General features: G+C 40.1%; 2 protein-coding genes across 2 annotated transcripts in view; both read right to left on the bottom strand.

Moving 5' to 3' along the window:
* jakmip1 (janus kinase and microtubule interacting protein 1) overlaps positions 1-12,251 on the bottom strand; it is a 33,469-nt gene extending 21,218 nt beyond the window's left edge. The window contains exons 1-7 of the mRNA XM_067384370.1: positions 12,050-12,251; positions 5,381-5,635; positions 3,612-4,106; positions 3,171-3,350; positions 2,966-3,079; positions 1,478-1,624; positions 1,224-1,376 (exon numbers count right to left, since the gene is read on the bottom strand). Coding sequence (XP_067240471.1) covers positions 1,224-1,376; positions 1,478-1,624; positions 2,966-3,079; positions 3,171-3,350; positions 3,612-4,106; positions 5,381-5,524 — 1,233 coding nt within the window. The 5' untranslated portion in view covers positions 5,525-5,635; positions 12,050-12,251. The remainder of the gene's footprint in view (positions 1-1,223; positions 1,377-1,477; positions 1,625-2,965; positions 3,080-3,170; positions 3,351-3,611; positions 4,107-5,380; positions 5,636-12,049) is intronic.
* Positions 12,252-22,766: 10,515 nt separating this feature from the next.
* On the bottom strand, positions 22,767-23,822 carry lpar4 (lysophosphatidic acid receptor 4). Its single transcript, XM_067410783.1, has one exon. The coding sequence runs from the start codon at positions 23,820-23,822 to the stop codon at positions 22,767-22,769; it is 1,056 nt and encodes a 351-aa protein (XP_067266884.1).
* Between the last annotated feature and the right edge of the window lie 2,561 nt (positions 23,823-26,383).

The following is a 26,383-nucleotide window of genomic DNA, read 5'->3' as shown; positions in this document are numbered from 1 at the left end:
ATTGAGGACTGTGTTGTTTGAAACGCTTAGTCATGTGACTCATATTACGACAGATATCTGTGTTTATACCAGTTTGTGCTGCTAAAGATGTTACTTTGTACAATCTTCACATCACAGCCGTGCAGATGACAGAAAGTGTGTCAGACGAGGCGTTTCAGACCAGAGATCGAGTGTGATCTGAACACGTCAGATATTGTGAATAATGTGAGAACTGTGTGATTCTCTCAGCTTCACTCCAGCGAGATTTTATTGTGTTTTACACTTGATTTAAAGTGTTTCAGTGTGAACGAGAAACTGTGGATGAGGAGCTTTTTGAAAGGAAAACTTTTTAGTATAGACGTGGTCTTATGGTCATCAAGACTGCTTTAATTTAGAGTGTTACTCTCACTTTTGATCAGTTTAACTTGCTGAATAAAAGTATTAATTATTTTTGAAAAATCGCAGTGACGCCAAACTCTTGCACACAGTTTCAGGACAGACGGCTCAGATGAGACGCTGATATCAGCGTGTGTGTAAACAGAAGTCATGAGGGAGGACAGCACAGAACCAGGCTGTAAGTCATTTCTAATTAAGCTTCATCTTAATGAAGTAAACAAACTAATTAACAGATGCAGCGCTGATTACCAAACACAAGTAATTACAGGGTTAGGCCAATTAGAGAATAATCACACAGTGGCACAAACACAGACACACATTATAAAGAGCAGACAAGGACACAATCTGTTTCTGGAAATACATTTAAAGACAACAATCTTTACTTTTTTGATAAAAGTTGCTGGTCTTATTATTGAAATGTTCCTTTGCTCAACCATTTCACTCACTTCCCATTAGCCAATCAAATCATGATGGATAAAATCTATATCATTTCAGCACACACAAATGCATTAATATGCTGTGAATGCGGTTTCATGTTCATCTGAAGCATGTCTGTCACATCAACGTGTGTGTGTGTGTGTGTGTGTGTGTGTGTGTGTGTGTGTGTGTGTGAGAGTGTGTGTGTGTGTGAGAGAGTGTGTGAGTGTGTGTGTGTGAGAGAGTGTGTGTGTGTGTGTGTGTGTGAGAGTGTGTGTGTGTGTGAGAGAGTGTGTGTGAGAGTGTGTGTGTGTGTGTGTGTGTGTGTGTGTGTGTGTGTGTGTGTGTGTGTGTGTGTGTGTGTGTGTGTGTGTGTGTGTGTGTGTGTGTGTGTGTGAGAGAGTGTGTGTGTGCGCGGCTCAGAAACGCACCTGCATGAGCTCATCTATGACGCCGCGCTGCTCGCTGATCTGCAGCCGCAGATACTCCACTTCCTGTTGCTCGTGGGCGAGACTCAGGTCCGTCAGAGAGGTGTGTCTCTTCAGGCCGCCCGGCTGCTGCGAGTTCTGCTGCGATCGCTCCTTCTGGACACACACAGCCACAGAGCTCCAGTTTCAGTACGGTTAAATCTTGAACATTCAAGTTATTCTGAAGAAAATCAATATATCCAAACTTCCCATCACACCTGCTCTGCGTTCTCTCTGCTGAGCGTCTTCAGCTTGTCCTCCATGCGCTGGAGAGTCTGCTGCAGCTCTTCGTTCTTCTTATTCAAGCGTTTATTCTTCTCCATGAGCGGCTTCATCTCTCCGTCCGTTTCCCGCACTCGTTTCAGCTGTACGACAGAGACAGACGATCAACACACACAAGTCCTGTTGGGATTTCCATCATCATGTGGATTCCATCCTAAAGAGTTTTCCAACAGATATTAACAACAATAAACAATCTTGAGAACAGTGACTCTACACTGTAATAAAGTGTTTTCAAAGGTTGTAAATACTAGATTATCGGAGTAGGTTTTACAAGAAATTACTATTTCAGTCATTTTATGTCAAATTTAATTCAAAGTGTTTCTTTAAAGGCTTTTTCACAAGATGTAATTTAAGTCTCTGGTGTCCTCTGAATGTGTCTGTGAAGTTTCAAAATACCCCATAGATTTTTTGGTAACTGCCTATTGTGGGGCATCATTAACTATGCGCCGATTCAGGCTGCGTCCCCTTTAAATCCCCCCCCCCCCCGACTATAATACAGTGCATTTACAACGTTCACACAGCTAATATAACCCTCAAATGGACTCGCTGTTGTTTTTGCTTGCTTACCTAGTCTGATGATTCAGCTGTGCACAGATCCAGACGTTAATACTGCCTGCCCTTGTGTAATGCCTTGAACATGAGCTGGCATATGCAAATATTGGGGACGTACATATTAATGATCCCGACTATTACGTAACAGTCTGTGTTATGTTGAGTCTTTTAAACAAATGAGATTTATATAAGAAGGAGGAAACAATGGAGTTTGAGACTCACTGTATGTCATTTCCATGTACTGAACTCTTGTTATTCAACTATTCCGAGATAAATTCAATTTTCCATTCTATGGCACCTTTAATGAAGGATTATTTCATTATTTTAGTGTTGTGTGTTACTGTGACATGAGGAGCAAATGAAACACGAGGTCTATTTATACACAAGAGGAACAAGACACACCCGGAACAACATGAAAAACTACAAGTCATCGTCATTTAAATAGCACTGTTCACAATACACATTGTTTCAAAGCAGCTTCACAGTGACAACTGGAAAATTGTTATCGAGCTAAAGTTGGTTTTTGATTGAATCGCTTCCGTTGTAAAAATTGTTAATTATTACTTACTTAATTATTACCTGCTGGAAACCGAATGCCTTTAATGCATTCTTGCCGTTCATTTACATGCTTAGTGTATCGGTTTGAGTGTGTATGTGTGCAGAAGCTGCAAAAGAACTACAAAGATGGCAGACAGAACAGGAAATAGTTTAAAAAAAAGTCCGGGGACAAACATGGAGAGCATATGACAGTTACTTTAATGTTGCGTGAACATGCTTCAGCTGAGGCTTGTTGAGTGTGTGTGTGTGTGTGTGTGTGTGTGTGTGTGTGTGTGTGTGTGTGTGTGTGTGTGTGTGTGTGTGTGTGTGTGTACCAGTTCGTTCCTCTCATCTGACAGCAGTGTGTTTCTGTCCTCTAGTTTCCGGATGACTGCCTGCAGCTCCGCGATCTTCAGCTGGAACCTGCGCACGTCCCTCTCTTCCACTTCCTGTGAACGGACAAACAGGCTTTACTGTGTGATGGTAAAGGGCAGGAAACGGTCTCTGACATGTTCATGTTCCTGTTTCTGATGAACAAACCTGGTTACTGACAGAGTCTGTGTTTTCCCCAAGGGCCGGCACCACCTCTCTCTTCGGACTCCCATAATGCCGCTCGGATTCCTCCCTCTGCAGCAGCAGACGCTGCGTCTGTCCCGCCTGCGCTCCCAGCTCCCGCTCCAGAGACTGAACCACACGGTCTCTGCTCTTCAGCTCCTCCATCTCACACACACACACGTGAATAAAGAAATTAATACTTGTATTCAGCAGCACGAATTTCTCTTTTATTAATTAATAAAAAGGGGGTAAATGTAATAAAATCACAGTAACATTCAAAACACATTCACTCATTACTGAGGAGTTACTGATGAGATCCAACATGGTGTTAAGTTAGGACTGTTTTATAAGCTCACGTTCGACCGGGTCAGAACTGACCCAGCGATATGAAAGGTGTGATCAGTGAAATCACTGCATCCGTCTCACCAGTCTCCGGATTTCTCTCTCGCTCTCGCGCTTGATCCTCTGGATCTCCTCCTGATGGGCCTGATGGGCCACTCTGAGATCGGCCGCTTTGGCCCGGTCCGCCTGCACGGCATTGGTCAGCGCCTCCTCCGCCTGCCGCCGGGACGTCTTGGCCTCCTGCAGCTCCTGCGTGAGTCGGAGCCTCTCGGCCTCGTGGCTCCGGCGGGCCTCCTCTCGCGCCTCCTCCTTCAGGGCGTTCCGGAGCTCGCTGCTCGCCCCGTCCCGTAACACGCACACCAGCGCCTGCAGCCGCGCCAGTTCTGTCTCGCGGAGCCGCGCCGCCCGGGCCAGCTCGGCCTCGTGCTGTCGGGACAGGCTCTCCCGCGCGGCCGCCACCTCGCGCTGCTTCTCCTCGTGGAGCTTGACCCGCAGTTCGGTGAGAGCGACCGAGTGCTTGTGCTGCTCCGTCTCTCGCTGCGCCCGCAACTCCTGCAGCCGCTCCCGCAGCTTCCCCACCTGCAGAACGACACGACGCCACTCGATTCACCACAGACACATGAAGGGTCTCACGACTCACACGTTCACCGGCGAATCTCCATCACCTCTTCAAATCTGAATATCAAAACTACTTAAAAACTCATAGACTCACACTGACAGTCTGTCTCAGAGTATTTTTTAACCCTAACTAACCAAAACATCCTCCATTCACCAATCATCTGTTCAAGGCATATGTATAATACTCACGTCACATGACAACCTTCAATGTTCACTGACTCTGTATTCAAACAAAGGTTCAGACAAGTTTTATAACCTCGAATAACTAAACATTTACTCAACTAAACATTTATTTGCACTTCAGATCTGATCTGAGGTCAGTGTAAGAGAAACACTTCCTCTGCTTTATTCTCCATTGGCTTTTCTTGCATTACATTGAATCTATGATCGATTTCAGTATCTGGCACATGTTCTCCGCTCTTTGTTTCCACCATTAGCAAAATGTCTTCAGGATTTAGTAATGGTTTAGAGAGGGATGGACAGAAGTGTACCAAACTGCTCTTGCATTACAATAATCTCTGTGTAAAAACATTGTTTCCGAGATTCATTTGATCAGCTCTGAAACCATGTTTGCATCATTTGATTATGTGGAATAATTCGCTGTAATCCATAAACTGGCGAGTGTTTCCTGGAGCTGATGCTGTATATGATTCATGAGCCGCTCAATCTTAAGAGATAAACACAAGCTAATGTGTTAAAGCAAGAGCTCGAGCAAACTAATTATTCTTTTGAATATCTGAATCTGTTTAGTTGTTTGTGGCATAAATATTACATGCGAATCTGATTTAAACCATTTCATATATGATTTACAATCTGATGTGAGTTTTAAAACCTGAAAAGTGTGTTTCGGTCTGACTGTCAGATGTAAAGTCTTATTCTCATGGAGGGAACTATTTGACTTTTTTTGTCTTTGAAGTTACTGACTAAAATTCTTAACTTCTATCCACTTCTATTGAAACCTGTTTGTCATATTTAAATATATTAGTAATTACACATTTGTAATGATGAACTTGCAGTTTAAGACATTTAAAATACATGAACTTGAAATGTAATATCACATCAGTCAGCACATCAGAGTAAGTGCACTTCAACAAACAATTATTAAAACATGATGATTTGAAGGAAAACCTTTAAATCTGAGATTATTACAAAGTGTTCACGAGGGGTCGTACAGGTCAGGTCAGGTCAGGTCAGGTCAGGTCAGGTCAGGTCAGGTCAGGTCCGGTCGGCCGTACCTTGCCTCTTTCCTGCTGCAGCTCGTTCTGTACGTCACTCAATCTGCTCTTCAGCTCCTCATTGGCTGTCTGTAGAGTCTCTGCTTCCTGTTTCCCTCGGCTCTTTTTGGGAGGCGGGGCCGAGGTGGGCGTGGTCGCAGCCATCCTCCCCAAACGATGATTTCCCGGTCAAATCCACACTTTGGCAGTCAGATGTCACTCTAACCTTTCTGTGAGGCTGGAGACGGAGCGCCGCGGCATCTTCGTCTTCTCCTGCTGGAACAGAGCGGGTCAGAACGTTCACACACAGCTGCTGCGCTCACACATGCTCTCAGACAAACAATCCCAAACACACTCACATGTGCCATTTGTTCACTGAATTCTGACTCCACTGTGTTTGGCATGTTAGTGCCTCCATCTAGTGGAGCATCGTGGTACTACTTTACTACAGATGCAACAGTCACTTACTGGTCAAAAATATAAATGAACACATCTATTCAGCAATAATGCAATAAATTGATCAAAGGAGACAGTAAAAACTGTCTAACAAACTTTTGCATTGTTACAAAAATGCTGTTCTTTTGAACTTTCTATTCATCAAAGAATCCTGAAAAATAAAATGTATGATGTAGGTTTTTCAGCTTTGATCACAGGAATAAATTACACTTTACTATATATTCACATAGAAAACAGCTGATTTACACTGGAATAATATTTCACTGTTTTACTGTTTTTTTCTGTATTTTTAACAAATAAATGCAGCCTTGGTAAGAATAAAAGACTTCTTTCATTTAAAAAAAAAATATATATATATATTACCCCACACTTTTCAGTGGTACTGTAGGTATAAACAAGATCATTTTTGTCATTTATGTGAACACTTATTTTCCATTTATACATGCTCAAAATACACTACACAAAACTGTAAAGAAAAAGTGCAATATGAAAAACCAACACTAGATGAATGGATTACCTCAAATTATTTGAACTAAACCTGCTGCACAATTATCATTTTCTAATCATCTATCATCTTAAAATGACCAAATATGAATCTTGCTGAAATCACTAAAAAACTGAAGCTCAGAGTAAGTTTAGTGAGCAGAACTCTGTCCTTTATAACACAAACAGTACCACATTTAAATCTGACTGATAATGTGTTTAGCTGTATGTTGGGTTCAACAGTTTGTGTTTGTTGTTTCTGCAAAACAAAAGAACTGAGACTAAAAAAAAGACTGAGAATCAGTTAAACCTCAGACTCAGAGTAATAAAAGAGTAGCCATAAAATGTAATTAACCTTAAATTAACAAGTTTACCCTGACCTATTTGTCATGTGAAGATCACACACACACACACACACACACACACACACACACACACACACACACTGCTCTCTAACACACAGATTGAGACTCACACATCTCTATTATCTGGAGAATAAACAACAGCAGAGCTTTGAAGGAAATATTGTAAAACTAGTGCCTACTTGTTATATGGACCTAATAAAACACATCTGGATCTGGAGCGTAGTTCAGCTCACTGGAGACAGTCAATGTTCAGCAAACTAGTATAAACAAAACATTACATCAACATTACATCAATTTTTCCAAAATGTTATTCTTCCTCAAGCAAGATGACAGTGAACCAAGGGTCATGAACATTTGCATGACTTAAACATTTGCTAAATATATCCCACACACACACACACACACACACACACACACATTTGTCTCCCAGATGTCCAGTCAGTCACAAGAGTCTGCAGATACTGCGAGAAACATCAAAGTCAGATTCCCTAGCAAAACTGCAGGGGAAAATAAAGCCTCTTTACTGGGTTTTGCACTAGCTGAGAGTCAAAAACAAAACGACTATGAACTCTTTTCCAGAGAAGAGGGAGCTTCTCATAAATATGGTATTTAAAGGGTTAGTTCACCAAAAAATTTAACTTCTGTCATTAATTACTCTCCCTCATGTCGTTCCAGACCTTCGTTCATCTTCAGAACACAAATTAAGATATTTTTGAGATTTTTCCTAATGACACGATGATGTCTGAACTAACGCTTTAAACCTGACGCAGACTCAAATTCAAACAGCAGGATTATCATTCTTAACCTGAATAAAAACATTGAATGTTAATAGAAATCAAGCTGAAATAAAATAAAAACATAAATATTAGATAAAAATTAAAATTAAACAAATTAGTTGAAGTACTAAAATGACTGTGAATAAAACAAAAACTTAAACAAATTAAGCCTAAATACTGATATTTAACAAAAACTAAAATTAATAAAAGCATAGCGCAAATCACAAAATTAAAATTAAAACTGAAAATATAAAACTAAAGGCTTATTCAAAATATTACTACAAACTTTGATTATATTTAAATCATACTAAAATAAAAAAAACATGAAAATATGAAAGTCATTTCATTAAAATGTCAAACATATGAGTGGCATATGATAACAAACACTCTTTTCTCTGAAATAATTCTCCATGTTAAAGTGTGATTTACTGCAGTCTGAACAAACGCAGATCAAATTTACAAATGTTCGGCCCTGAACAAACCAAACTCACTGCAAACATCACGGCTCATTTCTGCTGACCTTTGAAACTTCTAATGCCCTGATAGCAGTGTTATCTCAGCGTATTCAGATGAACGCAGCCGCTCTCTGGTCATGTGACTGTGCAAGAGCTACGGAGATATGCTCTCTTAAAGCTCTCGTGGAGAGTCAGAGTAAGTGGATTCAACTGTTCCAGGTAAAAGATCTCTCTCCAGATGCAGGACAGGTTCTGTTAGGGCGTAACAGTGTTGACATTACAAACACTACTGTGTGTTTGACAAGGAGGGAACAGCGGCATCTTACTGAAGACACCCAATCAAATGATCCAATAAGGAAGCGCAAAGAACGCTGGTTACATATTCAACTGTCAGAGACAATCAACCAGATGCATTATACCCGTATTTATACCGTATTACAGAAGTAACCCGGTATTATCCAATGCATTAAATAACAGCAAAAATATAAGAGGTAACATACAGAAATATTAAAGCAATGTTCTATATATCAAACACTAACCATAACCTGATAAAAAATGTGACACTTTGCCCTGATGTGATATCAGACAGTTCAAGCTTCTATAAGTCTGATCTGGAGTCAGTAGAAACTATGTCAGTCTGTGAAGAAGAAGATGCAGAACAGGTTTGAATCACTAAAAAAAGTTTAATCACTAACAATTAGTGTTTGATAAATTAATTATATTATATAATTGACCCTCTCCCATGTCCAGATTATAGTCGTTTGAGGACCCTTTCGACCTCCTTCACTTCAACACCTTCTCCTGCTTTACACAGCCGGTGTGATTCGGATCAGATCAGTCAGGATACGTGTGCCGTGTTAGACTGACATCTGACGACTGAAAACAGAAGTCAGTGACCTTCAGCGGTGTCTGTCGAGGGATCTACAGCCGACCCTACAGCGGCCCCTGACGATCCACGGCTCCGGCCGCTCAGTCACGGTTAAAGCCGCGCACACACTTAACGACTGTAAGGCCGATTATGAATGTAAATCGATACTTATGACTGATTGCGCTCAAACGTGTCCAGTCAGAGCCGGTTGCGTTCAGTCGGCGATTACAGTCGGTGTTTAAATCTCGTGTGTAAGTATTTAAATCTGCTTCAGTCGCAGGAACCAGTCGCTGTGTGTTGAGCTCAGTCTTACCATGCTTTAGCTAGTCGTTAAATGTGTGCCGGCTTTATAGTGTTCACTTCATCCCCAACATCCCAAAACTAAAGCTTCTTTACTGGCATCTGTGCTTCCATAATGAACCTTTACTAGTCTGTTCTTTATAGTGGAAAAAAGTTCTCGAGATGATTAAAACGTTCTTCACACTAAAAAAATGAACTGATCACTGATGGCCCTTCTATGGCAGTGGTCAAACCGGGGGACGTGAGGTGACAGAGGGGGTGTGCAAACAACATCAAAACTGACCATGTATTTCTAAAGGCAAAATGCCTCTTCTAGTGTAAAAACAGGAAAATTGTAGTGCAGTGAAAGGTCAAACACATGACATCCACTCAATGACCTGATCTTTTGTGGTCATCAGTGTGTGTGTGTGTGTGTGTGTGTGTGTGCAGATGTGCTGCTTTAGCAAATCACAGTACATTACTGCCGACAGACCCTGTGTGAGTTCTTGTTTTAAATGTTCATAATATATTTATTATACAAGCAAGAATGCATTTCCCCCGAACAGCCACACGACTGCAGATATGACAATGATTTTATACAACAGTTCAAGAAACAAAAAGGCAATATTAAGTGATGTAAATGTTAAACACAGTAGTGTCAGTATTGTTTGCTCTATTTCCCACTAAAGCCACAGCAGAAGTGCTGTTCGTCTCCAACACACTGTGCTTTCGTTAGTGAACTAATATTCAAATCAGGAGAGTCAATGATTCAATGACTCCTTCATATACAGCCACTCGCTTTATTACTGAATGAATGAATGAATGAATGAATGAACGAACGAATGAATGAACGAATGACTCGCCGACTCACACATTAACACTAAGTATCACTTTGTTTTTACCACCGCTTCATATTTCTCTATTGAACATTTTTTATTTAAAACTTTATTTCTTAATTGCATTCAAGCCACCTCTGAGCAGCATTAAGTTCATTTGATTTCATCTGATTCAAATTGATTTAGTTTAGTTAATTGCTTTATTTATTATATTAATAATTATATTAATGGAGTTTTGAGAATTTGGCATAAAACATGACATACATTTAATAGGGTTAGAAAAACTCTGCCTTTATAAAGGGGCAAATATTGTCCCGTCATGGAAAAGGAGTGACTGCAGCGTAAGTGGAAGAGTGCTGAAGGCCTCAGAGGACCTACAGTATTGTGCCCTTTTTCAAACTCCTGATGTTGTTTTTGTGCTCTACTAAATTGAATGTTGATTATTCTCCTCATATTCTCCATTGTTGCAGCTCCTCTCTTCCCAGTCTGTCAGTAACGCTCTGTTTAGTTCCTGTCTCTATGAAGCCCCTCCTTCTGAAAAGCACAATGTGCTCTGATTGGTCGGCTGGAGCAGTGTGTTGTGATTGGTCAAGCAATTCCGCCAGTTTCAACACACTACTAACAAACTCAACCAGGCTCCGCCCCTTTATTCAGCGTATGTCTTGGCAGGGCTCAACGCTGCTGGCCCAGTCGACATCGCCTGGTGGACCCGTGGATCAGACTTTTACTTGCCCTGACAACATTTTCAGTCACCCCAAATAAAACAATGAAATAAACCGTGTTTTACGTTTTTCAGGTAAGTCTAACAGTATTCAGGTACAGAAACTGAATAATCAAATGTAAAATAACACTGCATCTTCACTGTATGTATTAAATATACAATACAAAGTCATTGATTGAAGAGCAGTGAGTGATTCTCTCTGTCTTTTGTTGTTTGATCAACATTAATGACGGCAGCAGAAATATTAGGCTGCTGTCACTTTAAGACTTAATGCACAGATCTGCGTTTCTTTCTCATCTGCTTACGATCAGTTAAGACAAAACCGACAGTGTTTACGGGAATACTTGCCAAGACATACTTTTGACTCTTTTGTTGTGTGTATTTTTCCATTCAAGCACAAGAAGATTCTGTTTTCTGTGAGAAATGAGATGCGCACACAGAAAACACTGAATTGGTTCTTTTGTGTCTTCTTGCACTTGAATCTGAATGTTTAAAATCGCTTGAATGTTTAAACTGACAAGACTTAAATACATGCAAATGATAAACTTTCCAGACGACGCAGCAATGACCCGATCGGTTCACACTGACCCCGGGCCATCGGTCAGTCCTCACTGCCCAGCGGGAAATATTTAAACTCAAGACTACAATGGAGGCGTTTCAGGAGTTCAGAAACACTGACACTGATCTAGAGGAGAACGGCAACATTACACACTGAAGACAGATGAAGATTACGACTCCTTTAAGAGTGTTTCTTGGAGAGAAAAATACATGATGAACAGAATTCGCAAAACTTATTTAAGAGGGTTTTGATCTGCGGGTCTGAAACAAACTTACAAACGCACATTTGTAGATTCATGGGACTGAGATATAGACCTTGTGTTCTTTGTGTGACAACTAGCCCCAGTCTCCTCTCTTCTGAAGCTGAGCATAACTAGAAACATTATATTCATAGATTGCAGAAATTCTCATGACTTTTCGAGGCCTACAAATCACAATAACAACATTCCCTGTAATTTCCAGGTTTTCCATCAGCATGGGAACCTGTGCAGTGGATCCAGAGACAGAACTGATGAGCAGAACCACACCCACAGCACCGGCCATCACAGACCCACTGCAGAGACACATCTGTGAGATCTCACACACACACACACACACACACACACGCCGTGACTGACAGCGCTGCGTCATCCTGACTGACAGATCTGGATCTTCACCGTTTAAAGCAGCGCGAGGACAGATGTCACTGTTACATGCATTAAATATGGGTGTGATGTTGCGAGCGCGAGCAGATCCATACACTCTCTCCGGTGAAAGTGAAGAACAGCCACATTCATTCATTTCGCTCAACAACCATTCGCATGAAATGATTTCATTTATCATAATGATACTCCCACACAGATGTGTGCTGCGGAACCGATCAGGTTATAAAGGAGCATTTGTTCGCACGATACCCGGTAAGTTGCCGTGAGGGTCTCAGGTGTCCGCGGTCCAGCAGGCCGAAAATGTGTCCTTAATTCCGGTCAGTCCTGAGAAACACGCCGGGCGACGGCATCTGACAGCAGCGGAAGTGTCGGTCTGGTCACCGCTGATAGTGTTGCATTAGTCTCCACACATGCAGGACAGATCCGACGGCCGATACTCCAATCCTACTACTGCGAAGGGCTCGTGTTAATATTCATGAGCAGCGCTTTACTATTGGACGAAAGAGATGCAACGTCAACACTGTGTAATTAATATAAATGAGGCAAGCGATAGACTGTGTCAGCTTTGTCTAATTATTATTCATAAACTAATCCTTCGTCATAGTACGATCTGTTATTTCCACGCCCACCGTGAAGGACGTCATCCAAAACTATCAGATAAAAACTGTGTCGTCATATTCATTTTAAGTTAATTGATCTGTTACATTCTTGGAAATAAAGGGGGATTCGCTGTGATGTCACAGAAGAACTATTTCTGGTTTCCCAAGGAACCTTTCCTAGTTTGAGGAACATTAAAAATCCAAAGAACAGTAGAAAGTTTCCACAGATGTTAAAGGTTCTTCTGATGCCAATAAAGAACTTCATTTTTAGAACTGTAATCTCAATACAATTTTATATATTGTGATATGAAGACCATAGGTTTGTTTGTTTTTAACAATAATAATGAAAAATAAAAATAAATAAAAATAAAAAGTCTAATATTATAATAAAATGTCTAGTCTTTATCAATATTAAATAATATATTGTCATTCAATAAATGCTTTTAAATAAACAAACACTTACTATCAGAGAAAGCTTTCAATAAGCGATCTGTTTTCAAACAAGTCTTCAGGGTTCTTCTCCCGCAGATGAACCGGTGAAGAGAATCGCTTGGGAACAATGTGGTCACAGCAAGACTGAATGAATGAAAGAGTCATAGTTCAGGAGAAACAGCAGCGAGGCTGAGAGCGGCTCTGTGCTGAGTGAAGTGGAAAATCAGCCTCAGAAACATCAGAGAAGTGCCATCATCATCCTGACCTAGATTCACTCCCTCTGACTCCTGTACATGCAGTCCAACACAGACATTACAGCATGCATGATTAACAGCATATGTGGGCCACTACCCCAGGCCAAACACACACACACACACACGTTTGTTTTTGTGAATTGTGGGGACTTTCCATAGGCTGCAATGCATTTTATACTGTACAAACCGTACTTTCTATCCCCCTACCCCTACCCCTAACCCTAACCATCACAGGAAACTGTGCACACCTTTATTTTCTCACAAAAACATCATTTAGTATTTTTAATAATTAATTATTAAATTAATAATTAATAATAATAATTAATTATTATTATTACCGGTGGCTGGTCCCCACAATGTAATATAAACTAACTCACACACACACACACACACACACCTACACACACACACGCAGGTTTTCATGTTTTATAGGGACTTTTCATAGACATAATGATTTTTTGACTGTAACTGTATATTCTCTCCCCTACACTAACTATACCATCACAGAAACATTTCTGCATTTTTACAATTTCAAAAAACGTCACTTACTGTGATCTATAAGATGTTTTCGTCACAGGGCCCTTATGGGGACATTTGGTCTCTCACACACACTTATTCGAATTCTAGGTCTGGAGTTCAAGGATTGTCTCTTTTTACAAGCATCAGTGGATAAAATCATGAAAGTACGACAGTCTCGAAAATGTATCTTCACTATGGTAAATGACCATGTTTTCTGTACATTATTCCTCATATTTGAGTATTAGTATCTTCTATATGCTATCTCAAATCTTCTGAAACACACTTTATAATGCTCTGAGATGTGATATGGCGTTGCACAGTTACTGCATATAAAAGATAAAAAATAATCAGGCTAGATTTGTATATTTCTGACAGTAAAATATTTGAGTAGATCTTCCTTCAGCAGTCCTACAGTGTCACATACTAAACTCCATTAAACAGCATTTTATCCATTTCTTTATAATTACAGTTTTTTCCAATTGCTAACACACTAAAATGACATGCACAGCACAATTATTTAAACTGACACACAGAGAGCAAAACTTCTTCTCAAGTCTCCAAAAGTCTAAACACCTTTTCTGTTTTACACACATTTTGCATTTCAAAATAGCACTTTTTAAATTCACTAAATACAGTTCTCTGCATAAGACACAACAATCTGACATAAAGTCACATGTTTGCCATTTCAAAACACTGCCATTCAAAATGACACTACATGAGCTAATTGGCCAATTACATGTGCCACCTGGCCAAACACCTCAGTGGTTAATTGTTAACACTTCAATCAGGATGTAAGCACTATGAAAAGACCACAGGTGAGAACCTTTTTTTTTTACAACAACAATGGAAGACATTGCAGAGAGAGGAAGAGGAAGAGGAAGAGGAAGAGGAAGAGGAAGAGGGAGGTTGAGAATAAGAGGGGGAGGAAGAGTGAGAGGTAGGGGTAGAGCAGGTAGAGGAGTTCATGGCCAAAGAAGACAAACACTTTCAAATGAAATCAGAGCAACCTTAGTAGATCATGTCATCAACCATGGGTTGACAATGCGTGAGGCTGGACAGAGAGTGCAGCCAAACTTGAGCCGTTTTACTGTCGCCTCTGTCATCCGGACCTTTAGACTGGAGAACAGGTATGTAACCAAAATTTCATGTAGTACACATGTAGTATACCCCATGTCATAGTGTATCAGTTGGGTGACACCTGTTTACTTAGTGTATGACATCAGCCATTCATGAACTGTACAAGTTTCCTGTACAATGTACTCTACTGTGGGGGAAAATATCTAGGCTGCATTGTCCAAGCCCTATATATATTTTTATTTTATTTTTTCTAAAGGACTGAGAGACGACACCATGGTGGAGGAAGGGGCCAAATGTTCACCGGGGTACAGGAAGCTGCCATTGTAAACTTGGTTTTGGAAAATAATGAAATCAGATTACGAGAAATTCAAAGCCACATCATCCAAGACAACACCTTATTCAACAACATTCAACGAGTTAGTCTGTCCACATTGGCTCGCATTCTCAAGCGAAACCAAATCAGAATGAAACAACTTTATAAGGTGCCGTTTGAGAGAAACTCTCAAAGAAACAAAGAGTTCAGACGAGCATATGTGGATGTAAGTACTATATTGACTGCAGTACACTACACACAACATTGTTTCCCAGTGTACTGGATAACACCATATTGAGTGATTTTTGTTCTTTGTTTTCAGGGAGTACTGGAAATGGATGCTCATGCAATCCCACATGAGTTCATCTTTATAGATGAGGCTGGGTTCAACCTAGCAAAGACCAGAAGAAGAGGGAGAAACCTCATTGGCCACAGAGCCATTATAGATGTTCCTGGCCAGCGTGGTGGGAACATCACAATGTGCGCTGCCATCTCCAGTATGCATGGTGTCCTCCACCGTCATGCCAAACTTGGACCATACAACACAGCCCATATTCTCACATTTCTGGACAGACTTCACAACATTCTCATACCACCAGAGCGTATGAATGATGCAGACCATCAAAGAAACCGGTACGTTGTAGTATGGGACAACGTGAGCTTTCATCGTGCAGCCCCAGTCCAAAACTGGTTTGCTGACCACCCAACATTTCTCGTGCAATACCTCCCACCATACTCACCATTTCTGAACCCCATAGAAGAACTCTTTTCGGCATGGCGGTGGAAGGTATACGACCGGCAGCCCTTTGTGCGCATGCCTCTTGTGCAGGCCATGGAAGAGGCATGTGATGAGATTGATGTGGGTGCAATTCAGGGATGGATAAGGCACTCAAGGCGCTTCTTCCCTCGATGTCTGGCAAGGGAAGATATTGCCTGTGATGTTGACGAGGCGTTGTGGCCAGACCCGGCTGTGCGGCAAGATGCTGCCTAATTATTTTTCTTGCCTCTTTTTTTTACTGTAATATATTTTTTTTTCAGAAATTTTCTTTTTCAGTTTACTTTTTTTGTAAGAATATTTTTGTTCAGTCCCATGTAAATATATCTGCTGTGCTTATGTTGTACTGACTTGTTTACTGTAGTGAAGGAAAAAAAATAAAAATGTTGCAACAGCATGTGTGTGTATCTGCAAATATTTCTGTGCATGTGAACAATCTGATACATATTTTAGTATTATGGCAAAGCATACTAAAGATGGGGGTGCTTTTCATTATGCCCAACAGTGTGTAGGTGGTTAGGCAAAAATCTGGTAATATGAATGAAGTGTGTGCCATTTCATGCAAAAGTTTGATTTTGATAATGCTCTGTGTAGTTTCGGTTGCAGTGCTTCATTTTGCAGGATAAATGAGGTATTTTGCAGTTTGGGTGTGTGGTTTTGTGAATTGTGTTAAGTGTTTTGATAAAACCAGACTAGTTTGAAAAATTGTGTGTTAGCAATTGGAAAAAACTGTAATATCCATACAGATTTTTGAGATCATATTAATTGAGAGACATGGAATATTAGTCATTTAAAAATCTTAAGTTAAAGAATCTTTGTCAGGTCACAGGCCAAGTTAAAATAAACTATAGCGAAGAAAAAGCTTAATAAAATGGGAAAGTGGGAGCATGTGACCAATATATATTTTCATACATTTATATAACTGGGAAATCATTTTCAACTTAAAATCTGTATGTTTATTTAACCCTTTAGGTGTACCACGAACACTAACAGGTTACGGACACTCTCCTTCTCATTCTCAGTGTGTAAAACTCATAACAAGCTCCTTATGTTAAAGCTGCTGTAAGCTGCATTACTCAGCGATGCTCGTGAAGCGTGTGAGTGTATGAACCTTCTGTTCAGCTAAACCCTGGAACAAAGTCCAACTCAAAGAAGGCCAAGACGACATCCTTGTCTTTGTCCCTGTTGGTGAACTGAAACACAGTCGTGCTTGACCACGACAAACCACAGAAAACTGAAAAACAAACACCTATAAAACTCTAGAGGAATAGTGAAAGTGAAAGGAAGTGTCTGCATGAGGAAAGGACATGATCACATGCCATTATCTTCTCTTCCTCTTTTTTTGAAAGACTAGTGGTTAATGTGAAAAACTCATGCACCGTGTGTTCATACTTTACTGGCTGATATGACACGCCAACTTGAAAGAGAGTAAATAAAGAGTCCTAAAAAATATGACACAGTGGGAATGTGATAATCCAGTTTATCATTTACAGGGAAACAATCATGTCCAGAGAAGAGATGCTCTGCCTGATCTGTTCAGAAATGCAGCGAGCTCGGTCACCATGGTTACAGCACACATCCCTCAGCAGCAGAAGATCATACGCACACACACACACACACACACACACACATCCCCACAAGGATGGCAATACCAGAAATCTTTGACATTTTTTGATCCATATGAGGAAAACAAATGCAAAAATGCAGAAAGTTTTCTGTGATGGGTAGGTTTAGGATTAGGAGATAGAATATACCGTTTATACAATATAAAAATCATTATATCTATGGAAAGTCCCCATAAAACAGGTTGCATATGTAACCCGGTTCCTTGAGACCCGGTGTCTGGTGATCCAATGGGAATGTCAATACTGACGCCGCGCTGAGGACGAATGCCTGCCTGTGTGACAGACATCTGTTGAGGACGGTCAGGACACGGTCAGCTTGTGATCCTGCGGTTGAATCCATGTCCAGACTGTAAACCTGACGAATGTGTGTGGAGAGGACCAGCTGCCGCAGCACAAACATCGCCCTGAGAAGATGCCCTGACTCCTAAAGGTGAAGCTAATCCGGGCATCTCATAGGACAGAGTGACAGCATCTGTAATCCATATAATCTGTAATCCCCAATAATGGGAAAAGCACTGGTTGGCGACTGCATTTCCTCTGCTGTCCCAGATGGGATATGCTCCGGCGACACCTGTGGCGGATGGAAGAAGGCTTGAAGTACGACCAACACAACCTCAGATGAATCTATGAACTGGTCCCTTCAGACCCAAAGTTAATCCTCAGACTGACCCTTGCAGCCAGCACTAGCTCTGACAGAAGTCTGTACGGTGCCCTGGTGGCCTGTGTCCAGCAGTTATTGTTTACAAAGAATTCACTTCAAAGGAATTATGCTTGAAACCAGACCTCTGAAGATATTCCTATAAAACCTTCTCCTCTGCCTGCTGGGTGAGGCTCATGTTTACATCAGCTGCTCGAGGTTGTGGGTAATGAGAGCAGAAGAGAGCGCCGTTCATTCACTGCTCATGGACCGGAGGCGGACGAGGGACGGAGGGCCCGGAAGTGCTGGAAACTGACACGTCTGCGGGCGGCAGAGAGGACGGAGGAAGGCCCGTCAGGAACACCAGCACCACCGGACTTGGGAGCGCAGCGACTTGTGGCAGGCCAAGCTCCAAGTGTGTGTGTGTGTGTGAGTGTGTGTGTGTGTGTGTGTGTGTGTGTGTGTGTGTGTGTGTGAGTGTGTGTGAGTGTGTGTGTGTGTGTGTGTGTGTGTGTGTGTGTGTGTGTGTGTGTGTGAGAGTGTGTGTGTGTGCTTTTGTTTATATTACATTGTGGGGACCAAATGTCCCCATGATGTAATATAAACCTGAGTTCACCTACATCGTGGGGACCAGCCAGCGGTCCCCACAATGTAAATGGGTTTATAAATCATATAGAATGAGTTTTTGTGAAAAAGTAAAAGTTTGCACAGTTTCCTGTGAGGGTTAGGTTTAGGGGTAGGGGCAGGGTAGGGGGATAGAATGTACAGTTTGTTCAGTGTAAAATGCATTGAAGTCTATGGAAAGTCCCCACAATTCACAAAAACAAACATGTGTGTGTGTGTGTGTGTGTGTGTGTGTGTGTGTGTGTGAGTGTGTGTGTGTGAGTGTGTGTGTGAGTGTGTGTGTGTGAGTGTGTGTGTGAGTGTGTGTGTGTGTGTGTTTAAATAGTATTAGTAGTATATTGCTTTAAAATCTCAATAAAAATATAACATTAACAAGATGTTTTATTGATGTCACAGCTGTCCTCCGGTCTTTTCATTGATGTTCTTATTATCGGGGCTTTTGGGTGATAAAATCAACTTTGAGAAACACTGCAAATGGTCATTTTTTATTTTTAAAAATCAATGTGTATTTGATTTTAAAATACATATTAGCTTCTGTGAAGCTGCATGTTTTAATGAATGAACGACTCGGTTAAATTAGACACATGCATTAAAACTACTACTGTACACCAGTGCTTTATATCAGAGTCTCTCTTCAACCACCACAGGAGAGAGAGAGGGTTAGATTATTATTATTATTATTATTATTAATTGAGATTGTATGAAATTGTTCTTTCCATCTGGGATATGTAAGAGTATTTTGCTTGTCCTTCCACCAGGTGGCGTTAAGCATCTTTTCTTTATGATTCAAATCATGTTGGCTGTGCATTTTATCTCGTTTGGTGTCTGATAGAGGTCTCAAGATGAAAATATACTCAAAGATTAATGTGCCTACACTGATGTGTGTTCTTCTCATCAGGATGAGCTGCCGTGTGACTTTTTACACAATGTTGTAACTCATATTGTTACACTTCTTACTGCACCGTAAATCACTGTTTTTGTCTGCTATATAGTAGGGAAATATGTCATATTTATGTTGCATTTACAGTATTTACAAAACATATACTTTAAGATACATAATAGACAGAATGATATTTAGGTAAAGAGATGAAATGAAGGGGAAAATAAAGCATATACATAATGAATAAAAAATATAACCAGTAATAATAATAATATACAAATATAAAAGAAAAAGAAACAATCAGTAAATGGATTTGAAAGGCCGTGGCATGAGACGGATAAAAATGTTTTAGGCCTATATTATTTTATATTCTTACTTATTCTATTAACATTTATTGATAATAAACTTCATTTGAATGTCTATTGGCAACATCACACAATATAATACAGGCCTAATATAACAGGTTAATATAATTTCTTAATTTCACACTTTTTTGTCATTCTTAACTCAAAATGAAATTTTAATCCATTAATAATTTAAAATTCTGACAATCCCAAGTTGCTATGGTTACGTTTACGCATTAGACTCATGGCCACAAGGAAAGATATGTTTTTCCCTCAACATCTCGAGGATCTCCAGGCCACAACATATGATCACATTCTCACAAGATAATAAACTACATGAACCGAACCCTGCATACGTCTGTGCTTCTGCTTTCTGCACTGAAGCTCCTGCCATCAACACAAACTCCTTCTGTACGAGTCTGAACAATAGCTTCACTTCACCTTACAATAAAAAAGGTAACTGGAAAGAGTAACAAAAAAGACAGATTACTATAAGATTAATAAATTAGTAATAAATGAATTTGATGAAGATGAAAATAGGCAGTACAGGGAAAAAAACCCTTCAGAATGATTTAGAGTGTTTTCCCGTAATCTAATGAAGGTTACGTGCCAAAAGGGGCCTGTAACAACATATTTAAGAGCATTAAGACGGCTCTCACGACCTGGACACAAGCCTTTTTCAGTCTGAGACAATGGACCCATTGCTGCAGGAATAATAAGCGTTCGGTCAAGTAAGTGCAACACCAGAGAATTCACATAAGACCCAGTTTCTGAATCCCACATGCTGTTGTGTAAGTCATTCTGATGAACAAACTCACGCTGTCACTGCACCAAACTGAGGATATATAACTAAACATGATGTGTCCAGCTGTTTATGTACTTATAAGACAAAACAATGCTTATGGCAGTCTCAATAATTAATGATTTAGTCAATCTGAGGTCACAAAAGGTCGTGTTAAAGAGGTGTGTGAACTTGCAGATGATGTCAGGCTCAGTGACAGTGAACACATTGATATATATTCACTGTACATAAGGATGTGTTCCCTAGTGGCTTGCGAGCATATTTAGGTTTTGCATATTTAGTCATTTTCCAAGACTTTTTGTGAAAGTTTAAATTTGTTTGAAATGTTGATTTTAGTGTTACTTTTTGCATTATGATTACACGCTGCTGAAAATTCAGCATAAACCAGTATGAATTAAATGTTGGTCCAGGCTGGTTTAGTACTGGTCTGTCTAGTAGTCATGCAAATCTGTGCTGGTGTATCTGGTCCATGTGACCTCCTGCTCCCCCTGTTGGTCCCATATGTGAAACATACAAAATAAAAAAATAAATAAAAATAAAACCTTTTATTTTAATAATATATTCAAAATTGTTGGCATTAACATTAACATTCCTAAATGCTTTAGAAGTATTTTCATTATTAGTTCTTGTTAACTAATGTAGTTAACTGTATAACAAGAGGAGAACTGACCACTTTGGGTTTTTTTTAAGAAAACTGAGAACAGAAAGAAAAGTTGAAATCAACCACAACCATCTGCTCGAGAATCTTAGACGATTTCATTTCAAATCATCCCCTAAAACAGAGATGAGAAATTCTGTTCCTTCACTGTCTTCAATCACTGTCTTGCAGTGTTATATTCATGTTATATTCATGTTATATTCAGGTTATATTCATGTTATATTCATGTTATATTCATGTTATATTCAGGTTATATTCATGTTATATTCAGGTTATGTTCAGATTATATTCATGTTATATTCATGTTATATTCAGGTTATATTCATGTTATATTCAGGTTATGTTCAGATTATATTCATGTTATATTCAGGTTATGTTCAGATTATGTTCAGGTTATGTTCAGGTTATGTTCAGATTATGTTCAGATTATGTTCAGGTTATGTTCAGAGAGTAAGTTTCTACATCTTATCCTGAAGGATACCCCAGCTTCTGGATCCATTTACTCTGTCATGTCTGAGTAAAATACACTAGCCTGCCATCATGTAAAACTAGAGACTTCACTGGATGTTTAAAATACAGTAGATCTTTACAGATAATATATTCATAGAAAAAGTTGCAAATATCCACAACAGAAAAAACTAAATGCAGAAGTAAAATAACTCTTGCTGGTCACCACACAATTTGAATCGTCCTCCCATAATGCACTGCGTGAAAAAAGCATCTTACAGCTATTAGCTGAAAACAGTCAGTGGCCACTCTTTATTCACACAAACTGCATCGGTCAGGTGTTATAGTGGACACTGACGTCACAGTTAGGGTCACAGTTGACATGTTTATAAACAGCTACATGAAGACTAACGCCTGGATTAATGACAGACATCTTAGGAAACTTCAGGTCCGTCTGGAGCACTGAGGATCGTCACAGTAATGCACTAACGGATGTGTGAATACCTGAACACACAAGTGTTTCTGTTCTTAGGGTTTCTCAGCAGTTTTACAGCTGATGAACCTCTTCTTCTGTAGCTTGAACCAGCAACTTTCTGTTGTAGTTTTGCAGATATTTCCACCTAATGGGATTGTGTGCTTATAGTGTTAAGTACATTTAAGTGTTTACGATTAATCAGTTCACTGCTTACCATTGATTTCAGTAAAAGGCAAACCAAATTTTGCAGATTGCAAAATGTACACAAACATTCAAACAGGTCATTAACACAGATCTGTAACAAAACCTTCAGAAGGTGCTTATGGGTAAAAATACAATACGGCCCAATACATGTTAGGGTACTTATTGATCAAATGCAGTGACACACTGTACACCTGTGTAAACACACACTACACGCTTTAAGTAGTTACTGGACAGACGTCCTTAGATGTTTCATGCATCATCCAAATTCCAGTCATTTTCCACAGATCTTCTTCTGTGCTCCTCAGAACGGAGTCTCGCTGCCCTGATCTTTTCCATTGCTGGTCAGCGTGTGGAGCTCAACCGCGGCAGTATTCTCCTTGGCGGACACGGGGCAATCGCTCCTCAGCGTGTTTTCCTGCATGGCCTGACACTTCCCGGTAGACAGTGATTTCTGAAAGGACTCGGAGGTGAAGTAGTAGACCACCGGGTCAAAGCAGCAGTTGAAGGTCGCGACGCAGAGCGTTATGGGATACAGGGTCCGTGCGAGCCTCTCCACCCAGCAGCTCGCGAGCGCTCGAGTGCGCACCATGGCATAGACAAACAGAACCGAATTGTAAGGCACAAAGCAAACAATAAAAATGGCCAAATGCACTACGATCATGCGCAGAACGCGCCGCTTGTTAGTGCCGATCTGACACAGAGTAGCAGGTCTACGCAAAGTCCTCAGCACCATGGAAGAGCAGGCTAGATTGATCATCAACGGTATGAGGAAACCCACCACTTCAATGAAGATGGTGATCTTGGACAAATGCGTCTTCCACGTTTTCTTGGAGAATCCCTCGAAGCAGGTGGTGCTAGTCTTGGACTGGTTGGTGGCAGAGAAGAAGGTGACTGACATGCCTCCACCCAGGATCAGCAACCAGATGGTGCCACACACGATGCCAGCGTTGCGGCGGGTACGGATGGAGAGCGAGCGGAAGGGGTAAACGATAGCCAGGAAGCGATCCACGCTGATGCACGTGAGGAACAGCATACTGCCGTAGATGTTGGTGATGAAGGCTCCTCCGGAGATCTTGCACAACGTATCGCCGAAAGGCCAGTGGCGATTCACGTTATAGAAGATTTTGAAAGGGAGAGTGAACACAAACACTAAGTCTGATAAAGCTAGATTGGTCATGAAAAGCGTGGTCTCGTTACGCAGTTCCATGCGACAGCAGAAGACGAACAGTGAAGCGCAGTTCGTGGCCAGACCCAGAACGAAGGCCACGCTGTACACCACACCGTACAGGTTATACTTGAAGGAGTCATCGATGCCACAGTTCTCCATCCCCGTCTCATTGAGAACAAGACTGGCCATTGTGGCACTCGCAGTGGAAGCTGTTCTTCTGTTTCCAGTTAATTCCCAACACTCAGCAGGAGCTCTGCGTGATCCGGCCTTCCCATCATCTACTCAGACGTTCACATCTTGTGCTTTGAAAGTACAGTCAGCTACATTCGTCTGTTACAGCACAGACCGACAGGCAAATCCGTGGTTTACTGCATGGGGACGACAGTGAGAAAATTAGTTAGTGCGGAGCTTCCCAAACCTGTCCTGTCCTGTCCTGACCCACACCACTGCACATTCACTATGTCTTCCTCATCAAACACACGATTCAGCTCATGTGATTTATTTATGAAGCCACACAAAGCTTGACATGTATGATCACTGATATGACAACCTTCCCCTGCATCTCTGCCAAACGTTATTATTACAATTTAATCATTACATTAAAAATCACTACTTTATTAATGCATTGAAGGACTGCATTACTTGGTCTGTTATTTGTCCTAAATGATAAATATATTCTTGATTAATATGTTATTGTCATATGGAGCTCAGTGGACTCCCCAGCTGAGAATGGGTTTCCTCTCCTGTAACTAAACACATCTACAGCGTTTCTCTCTTATGTGAAGCTTTTGACACTGAAATACACATCTCTGGAAAGCTGCATTGAAAGCATACAGTTTAAATTAAAATTTTACCATCATCACTTCAGTATTCATACACTGAATCGCTGAACCATCACAGCAAACACCAGATCTGAGCATTAGTATTTACTGACCTGTGACGCGATTCTTCAGGGAAATCTCATATTTTAAGCAGATGAGGATCGCGACACCAACAAACACTCAGAGTTTACACCATCTGAACAGAGAGCAGAGCTCCACACGCAAAGAAAACTTACATCAAACTTTATGTTGAGTCCTCTCAGGCTGTCTTTACCCGCTGTGATCCAGAACCGGCGACCCACTGGAGAAATCCGTGCCTGTTCCGCGAGAACGCGCCTGTGTCCTGCATATTATCGTGAGCGCGCTTGGAGAGTCTGAAGAAACCGCTTTGTGGAAGTGTGCTTTGGAGGACCAAAATAAAAAATTAATCCTAAATTTATTTTGTATTAATTTTCCTTAATTTATTATTTTCTGCATTTATTTTTCCATTTATTTACTTCTTTTTAAGTTTGGTTTATTTATTCTATAATTATTTTTTCCATTTAATTTGATATTAATTTATGTTAATTTGTTTTAATATTTATTTATTCATTCCCGCATGTATTTATTTTCATATTTCTTTATATTTTTACATATTTATTCACACATTTTTATCTTTATTTGTATTCATTCATACATTACATTTAGTATGATAATTAACCCCGTTGATCTTGCGTTTCATTGGTTCATTGTAGATTTAAAGAGGTAACTCACCCAAAAATGAAAATAATGTCATTAATTACCCTCCCTCATGTCGTTCCACACCCGTAAGACCTTCATTCATCTTCAGAACACAAATTAAGATATTTTTGATGAAATCCGATGGCTCAGTGAGGCCTGCATAGCCAGCAATGACATTTCCTCTCTCAAGATCCATTAATGTACTAAAAACATATTTAAATCAGTTCATGTGAGTACAGTGATTCAATATTAATATCATAAAGCCACAAGAATATTTTTGTAAAATAAAGACTTTTCAACAATATCAATATGAGCCGATTTCAAAACACTGTTTCAGAGCTTTATGAATCGAATCAGTGATTCGGAGCGCCAAAGTCTCGTCATTTCAGCAGTTTAGCCCTTTGATAGGAGATCCGAATCACTAACTCGAAACAAAAGATTCATAACGCTCAGAAGCAGTGTTTTGAAATCGCCCCATAGATATTGTTGAAAAGTCTTTATTTAGTTTTTTGGGGGCACAAAAATATTCTCGCCGCTTTATAATATTAATATTGAACCACTGTACTCACATGAACTGATTTAAATATGTTTTAAGTACATTAATGGATCTTGAGAGTTTGAATGGCTTTGCTCTCACTAGAGGCCTCACTGTGCCATCGGATTTCATCAAAAATATCTTGCTTTGTTTGTGAAAAAAAAAAAAACATTTAACACTTTATTTACAAAATATTAATCTCCAAATCACATTCATGTAACAAGCTCTGCTCTCATGTGTCGAGTTGATGCAAAGCAAATCAAAATGGTCTTAATTTATGGTAATTACATGTATAAATTGCAATTTATTAAAATAGAAAACATTATTTTAAATTGTAACAATATTTCACAATATTACCGTTTTACTGTATTTTTGATGAAATAAATGCAGCCTTGGTGAGAAAAAGAGACTTCTTTCAAAAACATAAAATTGTAATGTTTCCAAATATTTGATCGGTACTGTAGTAGGCTACTGTAAATTTAAATAAAATTGTAAAGATGATGCAACCAATCATGTTCCTGCATCTACATCGAGGAACTCAAGGTGAATTCTTAGAAATCACACTCTAACTTGCTTTAGATAGCAGTGAATGACACATGTAACTAACTGAAAAAGGTCTTGTTTTTGTGCATTTTTGATGTTTAAGTTTAGATTACAGTATTATGTGGAGGATG

The sequence above is a fragment of the Chanodichthys erythropterus genome, chromosome 1 (genome assembly GCF_024489055.1).
Source record: "Chanodichthys erythropterus isolate Z2021 chromosome 1, ASM2448905v1, whole genome shotgun sequence".
NCBI classification, from domain to species: Eukaryota; Metazoa; Chordata; class Actinopteri; order Cypriniformes; family Xenocyprididae; genus Chanodichthys; species Chanodichthys erythropterus.
This window is presented reverse-complemented; position numbering and strand designations above follow the sequence as displayed.

Coding starts and splice junctions, on each gene's coding strand:
- lpar4 (XM_067410783.1), bottom strand. CDS start 23,822: ATGGCCAGTCTTGTTCTCAATGAGACGGGGATGGAGAACTGTGGCATC.